We start from the raw sequence: 26,096 nt of genomic DNA, 5'->3' as shown, positions 1-26,096 counted from the left end.
CATATCTCATAGCTGCCCCGATCAGGTGCTGAGCTCACCTCTTGTCTCCCTCGCTCTGTGGGGAGATTCTGGAGGCCGGAGCGTGCTCCTGTGGCTGGATGTAAGCCTCACTGGGCGTCCTTCGCAGGTCCAGCACGGGACACGTGGCCCCAGGGAAAGAGTACACCGGGGTCTGGAGGTGGGAGTTGAGCTGCTGAGGATGATGGCGTGTGTAGTCTTGCGTGATAACCTCCTAGAAGAAGAAACTCGTTGAGTCAGCACTTCTGTCTGCGAACCTTCACTAGGCAGTAGTTTATGCGGTACGGAGATGGGGAAGGGATGGGAGGGCACCCTCTGCCGCTGACCCCTAGTTATTTCTCCCCTCCTAGTTATGTTGGCTGAATGGTGAAGCACCCTTCTCCCCTGGGGCGGAGTGTGGCTTCTCTGCAGCATTCTGCTGCCTCCAAAAGCAAAAGGCCAGAGGGGTTGCAGTAGAGCGAGGTGAACTGCTACCCTGTGGCCCCCGCCCCGGGGCCTGCCACCAAGGCTCCTGACGCCACTCCTGGCCCGTTCTTTGCTGACCCCATTGGAGATGCCCCGGAACAACTGCTGGACAGGAGGAGGAGAGAGAAGCTGATTACGCTGATGTGCTGAGCCAGCGTGACCACCCGCTGCTGGTGGCCTTTGATGTTCTGGGACGACTGCAGCAGCTGACATGGGGATTGCTGGCCTTCGGGCAGCTGGCGCAGGTGCTGCATGTGAGCGGCTTCCGCTGCAGAGAGCTTCAGGGAGGCTGTGAAAGGAAAGAAACGGACATGACAACCCAGGGCAATCACACAGCGTCTCCGCCTACCCAGCACAGATGCTCTATTCTGCCCTTCCTCTCTTGAATCAAACAGTTCTTTTAAACTATGCTACTTACTTGTTATGAAAGAAGCCAGAGACGACTCTCCAGAGAATTTGGTGTAGGGGTTACAGCAAGGAACTGTGAGTCCGGAGACCTGAGCTCTATCCCCCACTCTGCCAGTGGCTAGCTGTGCGATCCTGAACAAGTCATTTAAGCTCTCTATGCCTCTGTTTCCCCATCTGTAAAATGGGGCTGATGATATTTACTAATCAGGTGGGGCACTGAGGTGTTCCCAGGTAATTAATTAATGAATATTTATGGAGTGCTCTGGAAAGCTCCCATGAAAAGCTCTATCCACCGGGGATGTAAAGCAGCCGCTGTTAGTTAATGTACTAACGAGACACTCCTTGGCAGAGCTGCAGTTCCCTGGACCAGTCTGCTGTCAGGAACCGGCAATGGGAGGCCGAACAGGGGATGCTGAATTACGCCAGTTGATAAACCCACGGCGTGCTAAGGTTATTCTTCAAACGCTGGTGGCAGCTGCAGCAAAACATGCCCAGGCAGGCACAAACAGGACCTCGGCTACCCACTGGAACATCCTGCCCTCCTTCTAAGCCTCTCCTGCCTCCCTGCACATTTCCTGCTCCCTCTCAGCCCGTCGTCTGCCTTCCGTGTGCCTCATCCCAGCCCAGAAGGGAATGGGCACTTTCCTGCAGCACGGTCAGCCAACGCCCATTCCCTGCTCCCAGCTCTTCCCTTCACTGCCTGTCACCAGGCACTGGCGCCAGCCTGGCATCACTATTGCTCGCACTGGGTAGTGCCTAGAGGCCCTATCTGGCCCCCCTTGTGCTGGGTGCTTGTACGCACGCTGTGTGAGCGAGAGTCCCTGCCCTGAAGAGCTCACCGTCTAAATGGAGAGGGCAGAGGAAGGAGGGATGAGAGAGTGACTCCGCCAACCTCTCAGTGGAAGCCCATGGTGGAGCCAGGAACTGAACCCAGATCTCCTGAGTCGCCATCCAGAGTGCCAATGGCAAGGCCAACCTCCTTCTCAAGGACACAGCTGGATCTTTGCAAGGCAGAAGCTTCCTGGTGGGTCCCTCCATTCATCTTGCCACCACCAGCCTCTGTTCCCTGAATCTGCCCACTGCTAAGACAAGCGTAGTCCCAGGGGGAGATTTCAGGGAACGCAGGTTGGTGCGGACACAGCTCGCTGTGCGAGGTGGAGGGGGATTCCTCACATATTTTGCCTGGCAGCCCTCGACTGGGCTGTGGGCTGGAACGTCGGCAGTGCCAGGGGCCACGTCAGATCTGCCTCGGCCAGTAGCAGCAACGGCAGCCCCTCACCTTGCTGTTTTTGTCTCACGTTGTGCTCCCCGTGCCCTTTCTCCACATCCGGCAGCACCTTTGCCCCTTTCTCGTGGGATACGCTGGGCGAGCTCACCGGGCTTACCGCTTCAACGCCATCAGGGCTGTAGCCTCCATGGAACCCTGGGGAAATGGAAGCAAGGGCCTTTATATAGTGAGTTTCCTTCGTTCCGATTAACCCTACGTGTCCTGCTGCAGCGAGATCTTCAGCATCGGCAAAGAAGTGACAGAAATAATCAGAGACCCTCCATCTAAAGCTGCAGGATGCACCTGCCTGGCTGACGCTTCTACAGCCCTTCTTAGTATGGCAGGGGGCATCCAGGGCACATCTCCCCTACCAGCGAAGGCGCGACGGTAGCTTGGGCATGCATGCTCTGCCAGGTTTAATCTAGCTACCATGGGTAATAAAAGCAATGAAGTTGCAGTGGCATGGACCCCAGTACAGGCTGGCTGCCCAAGAACATCCCCAGGGTCCCCAGCAGGTTTATATTTGGGTGGCTAGCCCGCGCTGAAGCCCATATCACCGCATCTGTGCTCCTGTTGTTACCAGTGCTAGACAGATTAAAGCTAGAGTGGGGGTGCCTACCCGTGCTATCAGGACACCTTCACATGCAGGGTAGATATAGCCCCAGGCGCGTCGAACAGTACCAGCATAATTAGAAGAACCAGCTGACAATCAGCAGGAAACACACACACACACACACGCACGGACAGCCACATTTGCTGCTTTTCAATTACAATGAAAAAAACATCACATTTTCCTGCAGAGCTGGAAACCCAAACACAACAGCTCAAGGCAGTGAAACTGACCCGCCTGGATTCACACCTCCCACACCAGGGAAATGCAACAAATAGATAAAAGCCACAGACACAGTGAAAAGCAAATTACTGTTGTGGTTGGATGTTGAGTTTTAACTATTCTAGGTGGCATTTTCACTGGTAGATCTCAAAGGAAAGCCAGTATCACACTCCTGCCAATCTCAACTGGTCAAAAATTGAGAGACAGGCCACCCCAAACCTGTGAGATTGAAGCCACGAGACTAAACACAAATACTAACAACAACAGTTGGGTTTTATTATTTTCCTTTGGGGTGCATGCAGGCCACATTTTCAAGCTTTTATCAGCTACCATGGGGCGAGAAACTCACTTTTTTTTTTTTTTAAATGAAAGTTGAGATTCTCCAGGAGCTGGAGTGTAAAATGAAACACGTGATAAAACCCCAAGAGCCGGCAACACTGCATCATCATTATCCCTATCTTACAGGTGGGGGGATTGAGACACGGAGGGGTGCCATGACTTCCACAAGATCACAGGACAGATCGAGAGCAAAGCCAGGAAGAGGACTAAGGTGTCCTGAGTCTCAACCTTGCGCCCTGCCCACTGGAAACACTGCCTCTCTGGCTAAGGAATTTCACGCACTTCTTGATACGCCTTTAACTTCCTAAAGCTGAGTTCCCAGGAGTTACCAATGGAGACAACTCACACTGTTCCCTCCTGGCTCTGTGAGACCCAAGTATATTTCACCAAGGGCTTCCTTGACCCCAGTGCATTCTCTCTGGGAGCCAGTCACAGACCAGCCTGCTCGCCCTATCCCAGCCCAGGTAGGGCACCTCTGCCAAGCTGGGCTCACTTGCTGAACCCAGCGGATATCCATGGACTCAAGTGAAGTCACTGGCGGAGAGGTGGGACGAGTGGGAGATGTGCCATTCCCATACACCTACGTGCCTTGTATTAAAGGGTCATTCTGCTCACTCCCTGCTTGACTGGGTCATCGGGCACACGCCTTCTCATACAGATGGGGGAGGGATAGCTCAGTGGTTTGAGCACTGGCCTGCTAAACCCAGGGTTGTGAGTTCAATCCTTGAGGGGGCCGTTTAGGGATTTGGGGCAAAAATGGGGGATGGGTCCTGCTTTGAGCAGGGGGTTGGACTAGATGACCTCCTGAGGTCCCTTCCGACCCTCAGATTCTATGATTCATTGCTTCTAGTGCTATTGCTCCTTAGCGTGAGTTCCCCACTCCTTCCGGTAACGTTCCAGTGAGTCTTGGCGGAAGAGCCAAACCCTAGTAGCACTGGGACTCCACCCCACTCTGAAAGGCTTGTCTCTACTGACAGAACATTGTCGTCACTGATATCCCTGATCAGGGCTGGCTGGTCATAGTCTGATCTGACTGATGGCTGGAGCTGGGGTGGGAAGCAGACCAGCTCCCTCTGCTAGCACTGGGGCATTTGGAGCGTGGGGAATATTGTGACCCCCAGAAATCAGAGCAGACTGGAGAAAGCTGTTTGTGTTCATGCGCATCTGGAGGAGGAAGAGGAGTAAGATGTACTAATGGCCAGCCACGGATCAGAGAGCTTGTGGGGGGGAGGGGATCAATGGAAAAGACTTAAAGTAATATATAGCTAATTCTTGTTCTAAGGCTTTCAGGATACTGTGTCCCTAGCTCTGGCCCATGGGTCATTGGAACACAGCCCCTCTCTAGTATGGGACAGTCAAACACAGCAGCACAACATAGCCTTGGCTCCAATAAAAGGGGAAACTCTTTTACAGTAGCACCCCTTGCTGAGATCTCTAGGCTGGGACACCTCATACTTCCTATCGAATGAGCAGGATTTCTAACCACTGTAAGGTGTAGCGTTGCTACTCCCAGCTCTCTGGATGGGCTCAGAGGAAATCCTGCTGCTGCATAACTTCCCGATGATCTGCTTGTTCAGACATATTTGCAGAAATGCTTTAATGTGTTTTACTAGTGTCAGGAAAAAATGTACCACTAAAGCCAAAGGGGAGTGTGTATTCATAACAAGTGGAGCATTCTCGGCAGCTGGCTGGAAGTATCACTGACAAGTATCACAAGTATGACAAGCATCACTGCTTATCAGTAAGATCTTGAAGAGCAAAGAGGGGAAGATTCATAGAATAGAGTCAGAAAAAATTCTCCTCTCCAATTATCCCTGTGGATTGTCTGGTGCACACCGTGCACTTAGGTTTACATGCATGGGAGTGCAACGCTGGGATCCAGGGCAGACGTGTGGGAGAGATTCACAGAGATAATACTGCGACATGCACAGGGGGCCTGTAGGCTAAGCAGTGCATGGCGCTTGCTATTAACTAAATATCTAAATGGAACCCAGAGGTCTGCTCTGGTCCAAAGCACAGCTGTCCCCATAAGCGTCCCTATAGAGACGGGCACGAATGTGGATCCACCCTCCCCTGTCCCCAGTAGGAGTTTCACCCGGATAAACATGTTCTACTTCATTTTGTGCCTTAAGCTGTTGTGCTGGGTTAAGCAGCTGCTGTGTTTCACTCCAGAAGTGGTTGCATTCCAATGGCAGCTCCATGATCCCTGTGTACAGTATACTATCTATATTTATGTTTTATATTGGGTCTGTCACCATGGCATCTAAGCACTGATATATCATTTGATAGACAAATTGATACATCGCTTTGGGATCCATCAAATTCAAAGGCACTTTGCAAACGTAAGACATTGTTCTTGTCTGACATGGCTGTCCTGTTAGAATCACACATTCCCGCCCCCTCCCCCCCAGATCCCTTGCTGTTTGAGTTATTACCCACGATTCTTTAACATAGGCCACATGTGAACTGCTAATTACAGTGAAATCAAGAATTTAAAATAAATAAATAACAGGAAATGAACTAGAGCTGCAAGCAAGAATCGGCAAAGGAAAATTTTTTTTAAAAAAAAAGGGGGGTGGGGGGGAGGAAGGATTTTTAAAACAAACAACAAAAATTAAAGATTCGAATAACATAAATGATTCCAAAAACTCAGGAAGTGGAAGAAGCCAACCACCAAAACGTGCAATTCAAAAAATAAAATAAATAAACAAATTGGTTTTAGGCCACAAACTTGGACTGGCACCCGCCTCTCCAATTTCTTACCATCACTAGTGGAGTCGTTATTTAGCGAGCGTCTTTCTCGCTTCCCCTTATCGCAAGAAATTTGACGCATGATAATCACATCTATGAAGTTGGCCGCTGTCATGGTGGTCTTACCGAGTGCTCGGAGCTCCTGTTCCTGCATTGAAAAGGATTTACTTTGATTCTTTTCTCTACTGTGCTGCTCATTGACCGAGACTGCGTGCTGCTGATCCAGGGGTGGATGATGGTGCTGGTTTTTCCCCTGTCCTCTGCTATACTGCTGGGTAGAACCTGGCCCGGAGGCTGGTAAGGGCCTGGACTCCATGGCTTTAATAGGTGACGATGACTGTTCTAGGCCTGCCCCACTGGACAGCTTTGAGGTGAACATGTTGTTGTCAGTCTGAGGGCGTTCTACCTTGGCTTCTCGGGCCCTGGACGCCTCTTTCTGTAGGAGAGCAGGGTCCATCATGGCTGCGTAGCTGTCCACTCCGCCGAGGGAGCAGCGCAGGGCGGATGCTGGGGGAAAGCCTGCAGAGCGGATAGGCGATGTGGTGGTGGTGGAGGAGGATCTTGGAAGCAAAAAGGAACACAGAGATAATATGACCATGGGGCTGAGAGACACTGCAGCTTCCCCATCCCCACAGGAACTAGGCTGTTTGCTCCTGTCAAATCCAGTAACCCTACAGAGGTATTAGCTACGGTGCATGTTACTCAGAGGTTAATGGATCCAATGCCATACTATGCGAAACAGACACAGGAGAAGGTCACAATGCGTCTTTCTTGGAAAACTAAACAAACGGGGCCTGCCTCTGGTCCCATTTACACCAGCCTGGACTTCAGCAGAGTTACTCGTCATCTGCACTGACGTAAGTGAGCGGAGAACCCTACCCATGTTCCATTTAACCAGTGTGGTTGATTCCCCATTTAAAACTTAGCCATGAGACTGCACTGGGGTAAGAAAGGCTCAGGCAGAGTGTGGCATAATACCAGAGAGCAAGAGGAATCAGATAACTTCTAACTTCCTGCTGAAGTTGGGACTAAGAGCAATCTGGAGACCCCACCATCTACATATGCATTTCCAACAGGAACGGACTCCAGGTTGTTTGCTGCACAAGGGGCTGGCCAGTTGGAGTGACCAAAGTAAGGGGCCAAATTCTGGAGCCCTTACTTCAAAAGGCTGAAGAAAACTTCTCATTGAGGCAAGGGTTGGCGCACAGGCTGAGTAAGAACATTTGGATTTGGCCCAGAGCAGACAGCCCACGACCATCCCCCTGTTTGCTCCCTGGGAGCAGCTCCCAGCAAAAGCCATTTGAAAAGGAAAAGACCCCGGTCAAAATCAGCCAGCCCACCACAGGCCTCCTGCTAAGGCCTGCTCCTATTGAAATCAATGACCAAAAAACGCCTGTCACTGTCAACGGCGCAGGATTAGATCCTTAACAACCCAGAGCCCTCCACCTCCCGAGGGCAGGAGCGTGGTGAGCCGCAAAGCCCATACACACCGCAGAACCGACGGGGTGAGGCTCTCCGACGAGATGACCTTCATGCCCGTGTTGTGCAGCACGCTGGGTCGCTGCTGGACGGTCTCGTGGGTGCGGGGCGAGGCGGGAGAGTGCTGGTGGCTGTGAGAATGAGTGGCTGAACGGCTGCTGCTTTGCTCGGTCCCTGTAAGAAAATGCAGAGAAGAATCTGAGCTGGAAACCAGTATGGAAAACCAAGGGGCAAGTGACAGCGAGATGGGGAGGAAGAGAGCTCTGCATAAACCTTGGAGAACTGTCCCCAGGCCCCCGAAAAGACTCTGCTCACCAGTGGAAACATCGCTATGCACCAGCTGTATGGACCGGGTTTCTCCAAGCCTACCTGGTCTCCAGATGGGTGCATGCTCCACAGTGGTGGCTGCTAGGAAGGATTTCTCGCGCTCCCGATCTCGTTCCCGTTCGGAAGCCGATGCTCCTGTCTGTTTGGTCATGTGCGTGGGGCCTCCTGGAATTCAAAGGCAGCCAGTCACAGGGGTCCCTGCAAGCGGAATTCTGGTGCCACCTTCACTCTTGTGAGTGTTGCAGCTACGGAAACTCTGCCCCAGCTTCCTAAACCAGATCCTGGCAGATAAGCAAAGACGGGGCCTGATACCACTTATACCAGGGTAAAGCTGGGGCAACCATCGGGCCACGGTCTGAACTTGACTATCTGCATTAACTGCACATTTCGTTCCGTACCCAAAATGTGACAGATGCGCTTGACTTTAAGATGGTGTGTTCGTCTGACAAAGGGATCAGACGGTTTCAACCCCCTTACCTACGGGGGGAGACAGCCACTAGGCCAGTGATTACAACCCACTGAGATTACAACCTGCCCATTGTAGGTGCATTCTCCTGGGTAGGCCATGCTGGATGGGGACAGGGGTAAACACTCTCAGGGTATGTCTGCACTAGAGCTGGAAGGAGCTGGGGTCAGGAGACATCCCTGCCCTAGGTCTGATTGAGCTAATGTGCTACAAATAGGAACGTAGCTGCGGCGTCATGAGCAGTGAGAGGGGCTAGCCACCCCAAGGACGATCCCGTCCAAGATCCTAGGGAACTAGCCCCTCCTGCTGTTCACAAAGCCATGGTGACTCTTCTCTGCTCAGCGCAATCCGAACTAGCACACAACGTCCTTGTTTCTCTAATGATTTGTTCCCAATGGCTAGCTAAAGAAAAACACTTCAACAGGGGATCTCTGGTTACAGACTCCCAAAGGGAGGAAATGCAGATGTCCAACACGCAGTCCTTCAAGCCTCAGAGCCCTCCATAAAAGAGAGAAACAACCCCACTGATCAGCTCCCCAGCTTGGGGCCCCCACCGGCCCTGGCCCTAGCCCCAACTCCGGGCCTCCAGCTGGCCCCAACCCTAACCCCAGCTCGGGTTAAGCCCAGGGAAGAGGGTCTGGTAGGTAGTGATCAGACAAGAGTAGGAGCAGGACTCTGCTATGCTCTAAACCTGGGTCTGGACTGGCCTTGGACAAATTACGTCTCTCCATGCCTCAGTTTACCAGCTCCCTTCCCCTGTTGGTTCAATTTGTGCAACTCAAGCACCTGAAGATCTTTATATGGGAAGTACTATCCGTGTGGTAAGAGCCGTGGGGACTAAGAATTCAGGCTGTAGGACAAACCAGCATGCCAGGCTCACCATACCGAAATCCTGGAGCAATGGGAGTTCCCAGGAAGCTTCCAACACACACACACAAATGGTGCGGGGGTTTGGTTTGCCCACATGCCCACCCAGGCAGATTATCAGGTGGCAATTCAAACCCTATGGGTTTTACCTGGGGAGAGCGGGGAGCTGCTATGCCGGCTGCTAAATGTCTGGGGGGCGCTGGGGATGTACGTGATTCGGTCCATCGAGGCGGCGGAGGTGCCAGGTGTGGGGGGCACGAGGACAGGCAGGTGTGGCACTTGGGACAGGTCGATGATCCCTGGAGAGAGAATCGAAAGGACCGTCAAGACGACGATAAAACCCACTCTCCACACAAGACGGTGTGGAGAGAGATGCTGGGAATTGGACAGCACACGAACACACATACCACGGCAGTTGGGAAGGGGACACTAGCAAGAGAACAATCTGACTGTCTAGGGCTAGCTGCATAATTTAAAAGCTGTTTCCTGCTCTGGGGTGTGAACCCCTCTGGCGATGGATTATTAAAAGAGGAAGCATTGAAAAATTAGGATCTCACCATTGATACTCTTGGGGCTATCGGCATTTATTATTTCTACCTAGGAGCCCCAGTCACGGACCAGGACCCCACGGTGCTGGACAGACACAAAGCACAAAGGTAGTCCCTGCCCCAGGGACCTTACAATTGGAGGATGAAATCTACCCCGGTGCAGAGGCCCAGCTGAAGGCCCAAACACCACGTAACTCCCAGTTCAGACCCATCTTTCACAGGGGGAATTTCAGCCTTGGTTCACTTAATGCCTTTCACTCAGCTCGGACAGTGAAAGCGGAGGAGTCAGCAGGGCTTTCTTCTGAACAGTGGGTTCCCAGGCACTGCTCTGGGGGTTCTAACTCTGCAGCGTGGAACACCCCACACATGGAATTCACTGAAATTAAACCAACAGGGATTGTCAAGCTCTGGAATAGGCTTCCAAGGGAGGTTGTGGAATCCCTGTCAGTGGAGGTTTTTAAGAACAGGTGGGACAAACACCTGTCAGGGATGGTTTAGGTAGACCTGGTCCTGCCTCAGTGCAGGGGGCTGGGCTAGATGGCCTCTCAAGATCCTTTTCAGCCCTACCTTTCTGTGATTCTATATACCCTGCGTTCTGTACACGCCAGGGTATGAGAAAGGGCAGAGTCAGAGCCTGAATGGAGAATTCTCTCACTTGGGGGGCACTTGAGGGGGGTCATTAGCTCAGATCGATGTGTTCTGCAGGTGAGACTAGTACAAGATACATACAAATTTTAGTTCTGGAGTCAGAGGGGACCCCCAGACTCCCTGCGTGTGGGATTTTAGCTGGAGGGAAACAGAGTCAGCTGTGAGGAGAGGCCTACTCAGCACAATGAGATGAGAAAGTCCCCCTTGGTCTTTTCTCAGGATTTACACTGTGCTAGAAGGGCCCAGTTCAGCACAGTTCATTGGAGATACTGTCTATAAAGACCAGTACAGATGGGCCACTTTTGCCCAGCGATGGGAAGGCAGAGATCCATTTGCATTGAGTGAGAATATGGCCACAGTCAGCGTAGACTCAAAGAGCCAACAGTGCAACAGCATAAATGCTATTTTACAGGGCTACGGACCTCTGGAGCATGTTCTGAAGAGCTGGAAAGCCACAGATCGGCTACCTGACTGCTTGAGAAGACGCAAGCAATTTTACACCCACATCCACACAGCAAGCTTCTCTCATTATTAACAACCACACTTCGCACTCATGTAGCATTTTTTAATCTTGAAAGAGCTTTACAAATACCATGGGCCAGCTTGTGGAGTCCTTACTCAAGCACAGCTGAAGTCAATGGAGCTCCCCAAGTGCTCTCCATGGAGAGGAAGGGCTCCATAATCCAGCCCCTCACTAAGTCATCCTTCCACCTTACCCTATATGCTTTCCTGAGCTAGTTTCCAGGGTACGTGCCCAGATCACATTCAACACGCCCAGGCTTTCTACTGTACCTCTCTCTTTCAATATTACACTCTTGGTTTCTCACCTCCTTCAGGCTGCAAGGTTTCATTGGCACCTGAAATTCCTGCCATTTACTCTGAATCTGGCCCCACTGCTGGGGGATGGTTAAAGGACAGCAGGGCAAGGGACAGGTTAGTGCAGAGCCATGTATTACTAACAGAAATAAAAACCTGCAAACTGCTAGCAGTAAAGAGCTCAAAGAACAAGAGCAACTTATAGAGCAGCTCCCAGCCCAAGGGATCCCAAAGCGATTTCCTCTGCGTGTATGGAATCACTTTGCCTACCACTGAAAGTCCGTCTCTTTTTGGGGTGGCAGCTTTCTAACAGCCTGCAACAACTGCACAACTGCTTAGGGCAGGAAGTAGAGATCAACAATGTATTCAGTTTGGAGGGGGATTTAGGGGGGCTGAATCTGGCTAGGACACGCCATGCCTGAAAAGAAACCCAGCCAAACAAATGATCCTGACTAGTCACACACAGACTGGGACGCCAGTGTGGTTTCATCTGGAGGAGGGTGCAGAAGCAGCAGCCCAGCCCCTCGTTCCACACTGGGGGCACTGCACCCAGAATTGGATCCCATCTCCCCGCAGAACACTGAGCCTCCCTGAACGGGTCGATAGACTCAGGTTTGCAGTGGTTCTCTAAAAACAGCTGTATCGAGAGCGCTTTGCAGCCGCAGTGGGGCTCTGATGCCCACCCCCACCGCTTGGCTTCAACACCCCGGCTCCAGTCTGAGCCACGGCTTCAAAGCGCCATCTATCCAGCAATTCTTAGAGCGCGACAGCAGGCCCCACAAGTCCGAGTGTGTCGGGCCGGACTGGGAGGCTCACTGCCACAGATTGCGCAGATGTACCCCGAGGGGCTCTCATCCAAGCACGGCACTCTTTAACTTGCAAGAGCTGATCAAACTCCAGCCCAAGGTCACGTCGCTGCCCCCGAAGCAGTCTTGAGAAATAGGCTACGGAGACTGACAACAACTAACCGCCTTTGCACAGATGGCTCAGGAACCGCTCAACCGGCCGAAGCAAAGATGCTCCTGCCCCCGGCGCCGGGACCAATGTGGCATACCAGTGTGCATGCCGCATGGGTACTGCCGTTGTGATCTCCACCACAGAAACCCTGCTGGGTGTTATGCTAGAGGCCTGGGGTCAGAACGACAGCCCTACGCCTTTCAAGAAGAAAAAATGCCACCTAAAAACCACAGACAGCTTCATACTTCGAGGACCTGCAGCATAGTTGAGAGCCAGCGACGGTTCTCGGGGCGAAAGTCCGCGCAGCATGTCTGCCCTCTGAGCCATAGCAGTGGCAGCGGCGTTCTGGTGCATCTGCTGGGAGGTGATGTAGTCGTTGATGATGGTCTGCCTGTTCTCCATGGCGGCAGTGTCTGGGTACCCTCTGATGAGGTATGGAGGGTAGAGATGGGGGTACGTCGGGCTCGGAGCAAGATGCCTGGGCAAATAGTAAGCAGCAGCTAAAAGAGAAGATTGAGATGAGTCAGTTTTCCATGTAGTACGGTCCTACGAGGGGGTGGCAGAGCCTGACTCATGAAAACTAGCGCTCGAGAGCATCCGCTGGGATGTGGGATAATTTAGGAACAAACGAGGTCCAAATTAGCGAGCACCAGGAATCCCCCCGTCTGGCCTTCGGGCTGGGGAGGCCTATGCAACGCACCAGAGACATCAGCCCCTGTGGGCACGAGGGTGGAGGAAGCTGGCTTTTTGCTGTCTCAGGGCCTTCATCTGCCAACTGTGCAGAGGAGCAGTGTCAGAGTAAGGATGGAACTGAGTCAGAGAAGAGCTCATCCGAGACGCGGTTTAAGCTAAAAAAAAACGTTACTCAGCAGTGAAGACAGCGCTACTTTAAAAGCCCGTTTCCACGGCTCGTTGCGAAACGGAACGTCACCAGCCAGCCAGCGACTTGTTACACAGCTTAGAACAGAAAGGCCCCCGGTTCTGTTCTCAGCTACGCTACCTTCATAGCAGTGGAACCCAAGGCAGATTTTTTGCCCAGCTGCCCAGGGCCGCTCCTGCCAAGTGCCCCAAATGAAGGAGTACCTGCTTCCAGTTGAATTCCCCTGGGAATTGCAGCGGGGTCGAAAGCCAATGGAATGTGTCCTCTGTACAAATCGACACCACTCATTCCCCGGAGTAAATGTTCATAGGGGGAGATGGGATGGTGATGGTCCGATAGAGTAGCGTGAGGAGACTTGGAATTGGTGATGTCTCTTGTCGTGGGGGTGATCTTTCTGTCCTGGGATGCCGGCTTCCCAGCCGTGATGCTCCCTGCAGAAGCAAAAGAATGTAGTCAGAAGAGTCCGTGCTGAAACACGCTCGCAGCCACGCTCCGCTCTCAGAGGGGCAGGCCCAGCTGCTGCTGAGCTAAGGGGAACCCTCCTTCCTCCCCGATCGTTATTATTTTGTTTATAAACTGAGATCGTGCCCAGAGGCCTCAGCTAGGTTGAGGCCCCACTGCACTGTGCATCGAAGGTAGAACGTGGCCCTTGATCTGAACAGTTACATCTACAAATGAAGGGCTCCCCGCAGCCCCCAACTGCCTTACTGATTCTGGCACGTACATTGAACTTTGTCAAATAAAGAAGTGTTTTGATTTCTCTGTTTAAACCTACTGGGCCCATTGCACCCTCAGGGTCACCGTGGCGACTGACACTGCCTTCAGTGGGAGCTGCCATAGTTTACCTGGGGTCAGAATCCGGTATGTGACAACAGGTGCGATTTCCGAAAGCGCCTCTGTGACGAGGGAGGATGACGAGGGTCCCACTGAAAGCAGCTACATCTGATTTTAAGAGTTCGGCTCTCCCGTTCTGCCCATGGCAAGTGTGTTCCTAAGTCAAAACCCCACCCTTTCGTTTTGCCTTTCGAATTGCTGGGCCCAACGCAGGACAGGCACAAGAGGTAACAAGTCAGAGCAGATCTCAATGGCAATATTGGTGAGATCAAAGGCTGTTACTTCTATAAAGAGAATGAGACGCTCCCCCTGGGTAACGCTTTTGAGGCTAAATTCACCCTTGGGATAAGGGGGTGAGACTCCAATGGCTTTAACGAAAAGGGGAGTCATCTTCCCCTGACATCGATGGAGTTACCCTCATTGATGGCAGTGAGGTATTTGCCTGTTCGCATTCAAAACACTCTAGGAACAGTGATTAATCCCCAGCATCCAGGACAGGAAAGTAAATCAGCATTCCTGTTATTACAGCTAGGGGAAGAGCGGACAGGGGGTGTTGGGGGGGGCTTGCCCAAGATCAGCGCCAGAGCCAAGATTCGAGTTGAAGAGTTTCTGGCTCCCAGGCCTGGGCTCAGCCACTCTAAGGACATACCCATGAGAAACATTTCAGAGACAACCACAAAAGCAAATCTTCTCAATGCAACTGACCCTCCAGCCTGCAGGGTCTTATCTTCTCCCACTTCCGCACAAAGCTCTCCAGAATCTTGCCCTGCCAGTTCCCTGATTTGGCTCCTAAACGAAAGCCAGTTTTTCCCTGAATGGATCTCACATTTGCCCTCACAAAGATCTTCACTTAGCCTCAGCAACGGGCTAGGGACATCTGACAAACATGCTCTCCTGATGCAGTCCAACAAACCTGACCCATCTGAGTGGATGGCAGCAGCTCTGTCTTGAGTGCTCTGCTGGCAGCAGAGAGGTTAATGTTACCAGAGAGAAAAAAAGTGACCCTGGAAACTCAAAATAAACATGATGAAACAGGGCCCAGATGGTTCTGACAGCAGCTCTCCTCCTGCGCTCACCAGGAGCTGTAAACACTTTCATAATACATGGAGAAGCAGCTGGAATAATGTCAAGCTTCTCTCGCATCCCTATTAACTCAGAGCTGGCGCTTTGGTGGCACATGGGTCTCGTGCTCACCCTCTGTACAGGGTGGATATCTCCAGGCTAGCTAATTAGTAACAGCAAGCCCTGATTTTAAGAGTTACGCTCAGCTCATCCGCTCTGGGGAGGGAAACATACCATGTGAGCCCAGGGTCCAATCAAAACAGCTTGAATGTCACATTCTTACAACAAACCACTCGCAAACAAGCCACAGACCCTGAACTATTCAGAGACGTGAGCCAGCGTGTCATTTCCCAACAACAAATAAATGCAAGAAAAGCTATGATCCGTTTGCAGACAGGCAACGAACCGAAATTCCACAAATCGAGGATTCTTTAGGGATGACTCAACCAGCTCCAGTTCGGACAACAAAGCTAAGCTGCTCAATTTCACTGTCTCATTCTTATGCGCTAGCCCTGTTCAGTTACGTTTGGGTTTCCAGCCCTGCAGGGACTGGTTAATTCCCCTTACAAAACTGTTTTCATTGACGCAAAAATAACCATGGAAACGTTTCAGGTTTGTATCGTCATTCCCTCGGTTTTAACAAAATCTCAGCTACTTGGCAGGGCCCTTACATCAAACCTGCCAGGGTTGCAGAGGGATGCACTAAGCGACCCAGAACAGCTCCTTCCAACCCAGAAGAACGATGCTATGATTTACCCTTGTAGAGCCCCTATAGTGTCCTTCCTGTACATGCAGGAACCCTGTCAGCTACAGACACACAAAATGACGCCTCTCTGCTGGAATTTAATAGAAATATTCAACTCTTTCTTGGGAAACCTCCAGCCCCTCTGCATGTATCCTCCCCAACACCAGTGCTGCATATTGGCCAAACGTACGAATCACAGAGAAGCCAGCCAGCCAAAGGGCCTTTTTCTGAAATGAGGCATCTTGTTCTGCTTTGGCAAATGATCAGTCTCGAGGGCCTGTGGTGGTGAAGGCCCTATGACTAGATTGATCACACAGACAGGCAGACAGAGAAGTGTCCCCCACCTACAACTGTGTGACTTGTAGCTTGCTAGAGAACAGCAAGCACGCATGGGGCTCGCATTGCTTGGCAATGCTGAAGCTAGGGCATGGGTTTTCAGCGAGGAGAGAACGACTGATTTCCCATGTGCATGTGTCGGTCAGAGGGAAATCCCATTGGATGAACACTTTGGCTTACGTTTTCAAAAGAGACTAGTGATCTTGGGTGCCCAACATGGGCTTGATCTCTACAAAGTCAGGCCCCTTTAAGGTTTCTCATGGTGAACACTTTAAACTCAGCAGTCCCTTTTGAAAGGTGACAACAGTCTAAGTACACTCTGTCCCTGGGACCCCACATGTGGCTCTCAAGAGGAAGAGCATAAGGGGTGGAACATGGCCTTCTCTTCTTGGGCCAACCAGGCTCCTTTTTCCACCCCCTGTGCGTTTGGGGAAGGGTTGTTATTTTTGGTAATAGTGTTGGGAGAGCAGGGTGAGATCAAGGGGACCTTTTGCCTTGGTTCTATTGGTTGTTGGTTGGGGTAGGGTGGCTATTGGTTTGCCTGATTCTACTGGTTGTTGGGTGGGGTGGCTTTTGGTTATTGGTTTGGCCTGGTTCTATTGGTTGTTGGGTGGGGTGGCTACTGGTTATTGGTTTGGCCTGGGTCTATTGGCTGTGGTGGCTATTAGTTTGCCCTGGGTCTATTGGTTGTGGTGGCTATTGGTTTGCCCTGGGTCTATTGGTTGTGGTGGCTATTGGTTTGCCCTGGGTCTATTGGTTGTGGTGGCTATTGGTTTGCCCTGGGTCTATTGGTTGTTGAGTGGGGTGGCTGTCATAACCATACAGCTAAGGGTAGCCTAGAATGCCTCCTTACCTGTAAGGGGTTAAGAAGCTCAAATAACCTGGTTGGCACCTGACCAAAAGGACCAATGGGGAAAGAAGATACTTTCAAATCTTGGGGAGAGGCTTTGTTTTGGTGTGTTCTCTTGGGAAGCAGAGAAGCATCAGGTCAGAAAACTCCTTCTCCTAGAAACCATCCTATAAGTCTCTCATATTACAAAAATTGTAAGTAAAAGCCAGGCAAGGCGTGTTAGATTATCTTTTGTTCTGCTTGTGAATTTTTCCTTTGCTGGAGGGAGGTTTATTCCTGTTTTTTGTAACTTTGAAACTAAGCCTAGAGGAAGTTCTGTTGTGTTTTTGAATCTTTTGTTACCCTGTGAAGTTATTTTCCATCCTGATTTTACAGAGGTGATTTTTACCTTTTTTTAAAAATAAAATCCTTCTTTTAAGAACCTGACTGATTTCTCTATTGTCCTAAGACCCAGGGGTTTGGGTCTGTGATCACTTTGTAACCAATTGGTTAGGATATTATTCTCAAGCCTCCCCAGGAAAGGGGGTGTAAGGGCTTGGGGGGATATTTTGGGGGAATAGGAACTCCAAGTGGTCCTTTCCCTGATTCTTTGTTAAATCACTTGGTGGTGGCAGAATACCGTCCATGGGCAAAGAATTTGTGCCTTGGGGAAGTTTTAACCTAAGCTGGTAGAAATAAGCTTAGGGGTTCTTTCATGTGGGTCCCCACATCTGTACCCTAGAGTTCAGAGTGGGGAGGGAACCCTGACAGTGGCTATTGGTTTGCCCTGGTTCTATTGGTTGTTGGGTGGGGTGGATTTTCAAAAATTCTTCTTCTCTATTAAGATCAAGGCAAGGTCACCATGGCTCTCTTTGGTCATCCCTCTCTCGTTCGACCCTCAGAGGAAGCAGGAGGAGGCAGGGACTGCACTAACGCTCTTGGACACAGACTGCAGTTTTCCGAACTGCAAACGTAGTTTGGGTCACTGGCACAGTCGCAGTCAGGATGAGATTTATCTAGCTCTGCCGGATGACTCAGGACCCGAGGCTCTGGCTGGATCTAGGGGAAAGCGTTGCTGGAGCTGATGCTGGCTGTTACAGTAAATGCACTCTACACACTTGTGCTCTTGTCTTTATGTTTCACCAAGCAACCAAGAGTTAACAGGACGAAAGGAAACAGGCATTTGCTGGACTGAAGAGCAATCCTATCAGCCAGGCAGCGAGTCATTCTGGCTACGTCTGTGCTCTGGATTGCTAGATTTGCACGGTGCCAAATTCTGCCTGACCAAGCAACCTTGCTGGCTTTTGAATGTGGCCTCTGAGAGCAGCTATGGCAGCACAATCCTAGTGCTCTGTCAGGCCGGGGTCTTGCTCGCAGGCTGCTGGTGAGCGGCCCAAGTGATTTCAACGCGTGCAGATGGAACTGCACCCCCTGCTGGAAACACACAACCATTCTGAGGCAGCAAAACCCTTGCATCTCCCAAAGGGACGTCAGATCTCAACAACCCAATGGGACTGTCTCTATCTACTGGCTAGCAGGGATTATACCCAGCTACAGCCAAAGCCCTCAGATGCTATGGTGCTGGATGAGGTATAAATGCAGAGCTGGGCAGACAAACACCTAGACTTGCACAGAAGAGAGGGGAGAAAATATCCCCCCTCCCCCCAATTTTCCATGTTATGAGTTTTCTCCCACACCATTAAAATACGTGTGTTCCAAATCAAGGCCTGTGTACAGAGTAGACGTCTCCTCTGCAGCACGGCCTTCAGACTCACACAGGGCCAAATCCCATTCTCAGCGATTCTGGTGTCAATCTGGAACCGTCTCCATTGGCTTCCGATAGTCCAGATTTACACCACACCATTTGGTCCACAACAACTACTGCACATTTCCCTCTAGCATTTGTGAGGGGACAGCAAATGGGGGCGAGGGTGGGAACCTGGCCAATGTTCTGTATGCTCCAACCTTAGCATTTCCTAAAAGCCCTAAGTGTCCCCAGCACATTAAGGGTGTGCTGGAGAATAAGAGTACTTGTGGCACCTTAGAGACTAACAAATTTATTTGAGCATAAGCTTTCGTGAGCTACAGCTCACTTCATTGGATGCTACTGAAGGCATCTGATGAAGTGAGCTGTAGCTCACGAAAGCTTATGCTCAAACAAATTGGTTAGTCTCTAAGGTGCCACAAGTACTCCTTTTCTTTTTGCGGATACAGACTAACACGGCTGCTACTCTGAAACCTGGAGAAAAAGTTACCTTCAGGCTGCCTTGGGGTCGACTCCCTTGTGGATACCGGAGAACCTCGATGCAGATGGCTACTGAACGCCGCCCCGTGGTCCTCATAGGTAAGTGGGCTACGGCGAGGCTTTCCAGGCTCAGGGACAATCACAGGGGCTCCCCTGGTAATTGAACCTCCGGAGTTTGTAACTGGGCTGGGCCTGCTTTTCAGGCTCTCCTCGTAACATGCTCTTTCCAGAGTCCTTGGGTCTTGCATGACGTCCAGTGAGTGCACAGAGTGAAAAGTCCTCCCTGGGCTCCCGATGATCGACAGGACATCATGCTTTTTGGCACTTACTGAGGAAGAGTTGTTGTCGTATTTCAGCGGGGTACCCTGAGGAAACAAGGCAGCGAAGAGGGCATCAGAGTGGGGAAGCGAACGCAGCGGGGCAGAATCAGTGAAGATCACCATTTGCTCTTTCAGGTTGTCACTCACACTGTGTGCTCAGCCTGGGACCCAGGGTGGGATATTCCAAAGCACCGAAGTGACTTGGAAACAAAAGTCCCACTGAAAATCAACAGTGTGTTGATTTGTGTTCTATAAATAGCACTAATACTGTACACAGAACTGCACCGGTGAGACTCAGAACTAGGAGGTAATGCTATTCCACTGGAACGCGTATGGGTGAGTGGAGACTCCTATTCCCATGGGAATCAACATCTCCAGGAGCTACAGCCCAACAGAACATGGCATGTACATGCACATTCCCCATTGTGACAACAGGAAGATGAATCACCATCAATGAGTGTCTATATCCACTGCGCTTCACCCACACACCCCAAAGAAATAAGATACAATCCACAGTCATGAATATTCTAAATGGCTGCTATCGAAACGCTCCATGTATGGTGAGAGTCCAAGCCACGAAACGTGCCCCAAGCACTTGTTCCTCAGTTCCTAAAGCCGGCCCTGCTGGAGGTGACAGACCCTGCTCTTAGTGACACCTACGTAATCCAGAGTCACTCCAACTGACTTCAGTGAGTTCACTTTGGGTTTACACCCATGTAACTGAGAACACAACAGACCCAAGAAGTTTTCATGTGGGGGGTGGGTGTCTCAAAAAAGTGGTTAGAAAGGGGCACTCTTCATTAGAGAGGGGCCAAAACTGGCATCATTCATCTCATCCCACCATCCCAATATTTCATGGTGGGGGGAGGGGAGGAAGAGGAAGGAGGAGATTAAGGGGGTGTCGTGTAGACAGAACCTGCATCTGAAGGCCCCTGGTTTTACAGAACAAAATCTTGACCAATGACATTTTTGCAAAAGCACAACCCTCTCCACTTTTTCCCGTCTCTACAACGGGCTAGCCTAGCTGAGGGAGCTGGATTCTAGCTAGCGTGGCTAACAATAGCAGCCAAGACGGCGCAGCGTGGGCATCACACAAGGCTAGTGAGCCAAGTGCGTATCAGGGTCTGTGTTGGGCTTCTACTATCTGCACTGTACTGTCTTCACTGCAACTGTTACCTGTACCAGCTGGGTTCAAGCTAGCCCGGGGCAGTAACCCAGGCAGCTTTGCTGTGCAGATCAGACCCTTAGTTTAACTAATTAAGTTTGCCAGGAGTCTACACAAGTAATAAGACCACCTTAGTTCTGAGGTTTCACTCATACCCCAGGTACTAAATGATTCAGTTGGGCAATAAGTGAAAGAATCACTTGCAGTGTTTGCTAGGACTTAAAATATCCTCTGGACAACAAACCCCACACAGAATTGCTCTGACAGGTCACCCACGAAGGGGCAGGACATGCAGCGCCCTGGAGATCTTTTCAAGCTCTGTGACACCCTGGGTGTGCACTGGGCCCCTCTGGGGAAAGAGGGCCAAGTATGTGCCAGACTTTAACATATTTCAAAATAGGGGCCAAAGTTCTACGGGAGACACCGCCATGGAGGCCTCTCTTCGGCCCAGTCCGCCAGTGCTTGGGTGCCATCATCCACCTGGAGCCGTATTGATCCCCTTTACCTCACGCAAAGTTACCTGCCCCCCCAAGGAACGCACCTGTGTGATAGATCCTTCCTTCAGAGGCCTTGCTGCCACTGGGATGTCAGGCGTGTGCCTTAACTCTTCCCTGGGAATCTCGTGGATCGATCTTCCCGCTTCCTTCACGGTGGCAACGAGGCCTTCGTGAGCTGCTTTCATTTTCAAGGGAGCGAGGCCCTCGTGAGGCCTGACTTTGTAGGTGTCGGACAAGTCCCTTGGGGGAGTGTTTTCCCTCTTGAGCTGTTTGGCTTCTCTTCTGAGGTAGTCCTCGTGGCCCTCCACATAGGATCGCGGGATTCCTGCAGCCCCCCCAAGAAGGTAATGCACTAGCGTGATTCTCCAAAGAAGCAGGGTCATGCAAACTGAATGATGTTTACGGCCCCTATACAGGCTGAGGGCCATGGGGGTTTGATGGAGTTCTTATGCAAAGCCACTACAAAGCCTGGGCAACCCAACTGATTCTGCAAAGCCCCAACTGCCTTGCCGTATGGGGTCTTAAAGACCAAGAGTGGGATTTTTCAGAAACGGTCTGCGTTGGCTCAGCTCTGCTCTCAGTGAGCTCCCCAATGGGAATTTTACCAGTGACTTAAACGAGAGCAGAGTGAGGCCAATGTCATAGGCTCACTTCTGAAAATCTCACCCTCGCCATGCAGCAGATATGATGATGATGATGATGAATACCTAGCTCTTGCCTATCCCTCTGCATCATTAGATCTCAAAACACTTGACAAAGGAGGTCAGGATCATTATCCCCATTTTAAAATGGGGAAACTGAGGCCCAGAGCAGGGAAGTAACTTGCCCACGGTCGCTCAGCAGGCCAGTGGCAAAGCTGGAAGTTGACCTCAAGTCTCCTGAGTCCCTGTCCAGTGCTCTACCCACTAGGACTCTCTGCTTCTCCAGTCGCTGTCTAGGTCTGCAATGTGACTGCAGAACCAGTGGGACAACTCAGTACTTAGTTCCTTCCGCGCTAATTGCATCCAGAGTTAATTGATAGTGCTGAGCTGCACATGAGGAAAAGTCACAAATCATGGCCTACCCTCCCGCATATATACTTCCTGATGTGGATACTTGCCAGTATTACCTTGTGTAATTGAGCCCCGAATATGATGCTGTTCCTTTAAGTTATGGGGACTGTGTCTGTCGGGTGGGATCGCTCGACCCATTAGACCTAGAATAGGCCAAAGAGAACAGTCAGAAAGTAGCAAGACTGCTGACATTTTCATTATACTTTAAAGGGACACTGACAAGAGAGAAATCAACTAATTTTTAAAAGTTTTCTCCAGTAATAGCACCACCTGGGATTAATACAACAATGCTTTCTAAATAGCTAGTTTACTTTTCTCCTTTTGAACTACTTGTTTACTTCTTGTACTTGGGGGACCAAAAGGCCAGACTGGTCAGTTTCACTTTCTTGGTTTCCTACTATTGCTGTCCTGTTTGGATTCAAAACCCTGCAAGGGAAGGTTTTGGGTTAAAAAAGCATTTGCAGGTCCAGAATGATCATCTTCCCTGAAAGTTTTTCCTGAGACGCGTGTAAGTCAGTAACACCCAAAGCGTATGGATAGATGCCAACACCTCCAAGAAAAATATGATTCATCTGCCCATTAGATAGCAATTAGAGAATTGTAACTTCAAAACCGCATCCCTTCCTGCTTTATAAATCAGAAACCCACTTTGCCCCTTCTCCCGCAACATTTCTGTGTAACTTTTTCCTGCTTTTAGTTCCACGTGGGTCTAGAGAGAATGAAGATGCCACTATTAAAATATATAAGCTCTACAGATAAACTAGATACTCGGATCCCAATCCAACAAACACTGTACCACTTGTAAGGAGTCCCAATGAGATCAGAGGTTTCACATGCATAGTCACTATTATTATGGTTATTTATTATTTTATTACAGTACGGCCTAGGAGCCTCAACCATGGACCAGTAACCCATTGTGCTAGGCGCTGTACAAACACACAACAAAAAGACGGGCCCTGTCCCAAAGAGCTTACGATCTTATATGTGCAGAGTTAGCTGGCTCTGATGCTGGGTTCTCTTGGTAATGGGGCCAGAAAAAATTTCTACTAAATATTAGTGTTAGGATTTGTAAAACCTTTTTTAGGGTTTATTTTAAGCAAAACCTTTTGCAGCTAGAATTATCTGCTCAAGTCCCTTCAACAGTTACAGTTGTGACCTTCAATGGGAGCTATGTGCCTGTCAACCACTGAAAATCGCAGCCTGTATCTCTAGTTTAGAACAATTTGGCCATTTCTGTGCAGAGCACAAAGCACTGGTGTTGAGGAGGACGGATGAATTAAGACTCATTTTCCTGGGAAGGCCTGTAAGTTCTCACTGTATTGATAGATCCAGAAGAGAGAGATGGCTGTCACTCTCTCTCACACACACATACACACACGCAAGCAAGCAGCAAAACGTGTACTTTCGGTCTGGATGTCTTATTTTAGATGAAGGAAAACATGAGCCAGAAGGTGCTGCGGGGGAGCGCATAGCCACCTGCATCTCCTCTAAAACAGGCTGCTGCCACTCCTGAAACAGAAGGGCTGCTGTCGGCAGACGGGGAGAGTTCTCAGAATGCGAAAGATGCTGCACACTTTCTGCCCCAGAGTTTGACTCCTGACACGGCACGACTGAAAGGTTTCCCCAAACCAACCTTCAATGCTAGTGGATGACAAATCGCGAGCTGGTAAACCCCGGCTGATCCTCCCCTCCATCATATCATAGGTCCGTTTGGTACCAGCGGTCTCATGAGAAGCGCCAGCACTTCTGCTGTCCTCCTTGGGGCACTGGGAAACACCGACTCCACCTAGGAAATAAAAGGAGATGAAGAAACAAAAGCAGCATGAAGAAGGGGGAGTGAGCGAGCGAGGTTGTTTACTGTCATTCGCATGTCCACTAAAGGCTCACTCCCACAGGATTGAGTCCTGCAATTCAGTTTGCACTCAGCAGGCTTTGTCGGCATTACACCATGCTGCTGGGTTCCAGGAAATTCAGCCTCTCTCTCTCCACCCTGCCCGCCTCGGATTCCAAATTCCATGGCCTCATGTTTGGGCAAGAGCATACGTCTTTTCCACTATCCAGACACAGCCTGCGAGACATTATGGAGCAAATTCAGCTCTGAAGCTCCAAGCAGCTGGAACTCCCACTGAAATTAGCCCAGTGGCGCTGTTTCCTGAATACACCTACTGTTTGTGATCTTGTCCAGTCTGCCTAACAGACACTTTGAGACATTCCCCAGATGATAAAAGCAGACAAAGAGGAAGAAGTAAAGCAGAAAAATCTTTAACATCAAACCTAGCATAAAGAACATTCACATTATTCTAATCAGAACGAAGAGACGGACAAACCACACAAAAACAAAGGAGGATGTGAAAAATCCAATTCAGCACAATAGTGGCTGGTGGATAAAGTACAGTATCAAGCCACAGAACTAAATTAAGCCTCAACTACTAGTTCCTCCTCCAATCTAAAATAGATTTTCATGCAGAACTATGGAAATTCAAGATAGGCAAGACCTACTGTGCTATTAAACCCATCTCTCTGCCAAGGCAGTACTGCCTGCTACAGCTCTGTTGCACCTATATTCTATATTTCCAAGTGATGGGGCTCTCCCCTTTTCCCTCGGAAGTCTGTTCTACAGCCTGAAAAAAAAAAAATCACCATTGGATTTAACACCAGCAAATCCATCCTGCTGCCACATTCTTATTCCCTGCATAATGCAGCCCACCCCATGAAATTTACAAGGCAGTTTATGACACAGCTGAAAGCCCAAGGTTTATGTAACAAGCTCCAAGCTCCGCAATTGGCTCGCACAAGATAAACTCGTTGCCTGTTATCCCTGGACTAGTCTATCCTGCCAAGGAATGCTGGTGTCCTGATCCTCTTCTTTCACATATACCATATCTAGGATTACACAGTTATAGAAAACACCGGAGAAGTTCAAAACATTTGTTTGTTCCCCGAGAGTTTGGGAACAAAAGTTCTCTTCTGTGATGCTAGTAATGAATAAAACGGGATTATTACGATACAACCCCCACTACCAGTTTCTGCAGTCACCATACAATCAAACCGAAAAGGGCTTGGGGAAAGATTCTGGGAAACAGAAAGTGAATCTCTGTCTCCCTCTTGGCTTCAGACTCATTTGACGTGAAAACTCAGCAGCTGATGTCTAGAAACAGCCAGGCATCTTGAGACACATGAAGGGGGTAATGTTGCTGCATCCTGTTATCAAGGAACATCTGTTCTAAATAGCTCTTCTGCAAAAGAAACGCCATCCCCTGTTCTCTTTGTTTCATGTGTTTGGGGGGGAGGGAATAGAGAGATTAAAAAGAAAGAAAATTGCTCAGAAAACATGTCCCTTGCTCACAGAAACCATTAGCAATCACATGCAGAATGAGAATAACCAATCTAGCACAATTCATCTTGCATACGCTACAGGATTTTGTCTCATTAGAGCCCTTTTATTTGTAAGTACCCTCATGGCACTACAGAACTTGCAGTTTTTTCCCCCCTGCTTGCCAGAACTCATAATCACTAACGATTTAATTTAATTTAATTTTTTTAACTCATTCGCTACTGCATTTGAAACCGTCCCAGAAGTATCTAGGGGAAAGGAGATGATCAGGATATTAGGGATCAAATCATCTTGTCTTGCAGGTCCAGAGAGGAGAGGAAAATCAACCAGATACACGAATCCAGTTACTCTGCCTAGGGCCCCTCTTAGTCAATTGTTACTGACTATTCTTATGTACAGGTAGAGGGAGAGGTGGCCTAAAAATCTAATGCACAAAGAGAGACTGGTGGAGAAAGTACAAAAGTGAATTAAATTAAGCCTCAAACCCTAGCTCCTCTTCTCACCTTAAATAGATTTTCATGCAGAATCAGAGATAGGCAAGACCTATTGGATTATATATGGAACCTATCTCTTTGACAATGCAGGACTGCTTGCTACAGTTTATGTTCC

At 50.0% G+C, this 26,096-nt stretch overlaps 1 protein-coding gene across 12 annotated transcripts in view; it reads right to left on the bottom strand.

Moving 5' to 3' along the window:
* NCOR2 (nuclear receptor corepressor 2) overlaps positions 1-26,096 on the bottom strand; it is a 404,021-nt gene that overhangs the window by 19,136 nt on the left and 358,789 nt on the right. For 8 of the 12 annotated variants that reach the window (XM_048821124.2, XM_048821129.2, XM_048821126.2 and 5 more), the window contains 13 exons: positions 23,787-23,939; positions 22,210-22,296; positions 21,146-21,426; positions 19,130-19,484; positions 13,272-13,499; positions 12,434-12,688; positions 9,369-9,518; positions 7,929-8,051; positions 7,571-7,733; positions 6,093-6,640; positions 2,171-2,314; positions 621-772; positions 39-232 (listed from right to left, as the gene is read on the bottom strand). In XM_048821124.2, coding sequence (XP_048677081.2) covers positions 39-232; positions 621-772; positions 2,171-2,314; positions 6,093-6,640; positions 7,571-7,733; positions 7,929-8,051; positions 9,369-9,518; positions 12,434-12,688; positions 13,272-13,499; positions 19,130-19,484; positions 21,146-21,426; positions 22,210-22,296; positions 23,787-23,939 — 2,833 coding nt within the window. The remainder of the gene's footprint in view (positions 1-38; positions 233-620; positions 773-2,170; positions 2,315-6,092; positions 6,641-7,570; positions 7,734-7,928; positions 8,052-9,368; positions 9,519-12,433; positions 12,689-13,271; positions 13,500-19,129; positions 19,485-21,145; positions 21,427-22,209; positions 22,297-23,786; positions 23,940-26,096) is intronic. The other 4 variants (XM_048821131.2, XM_048821133.2, XM_048821134.2 and 1 more) reach the window with 2 other exon arrangements.

Source organism: Caretta caretta, chromosome 15 (assembly GCF_965140235.1).
Source record: "Caretta caretta isolate rCarCar2 chromosome 15, rCarCar1.hap1, whole genome shotgun sequence".
NCBI lineage: Eukaryota > Metazoa > Chordata > Testudines > Cheloniidae > Caretta > Caretta caretta.
Note: the sequence above shows the minus strand (reverse complement) of the source record. Positions and strands in the feature narration are given on the sequence as shown.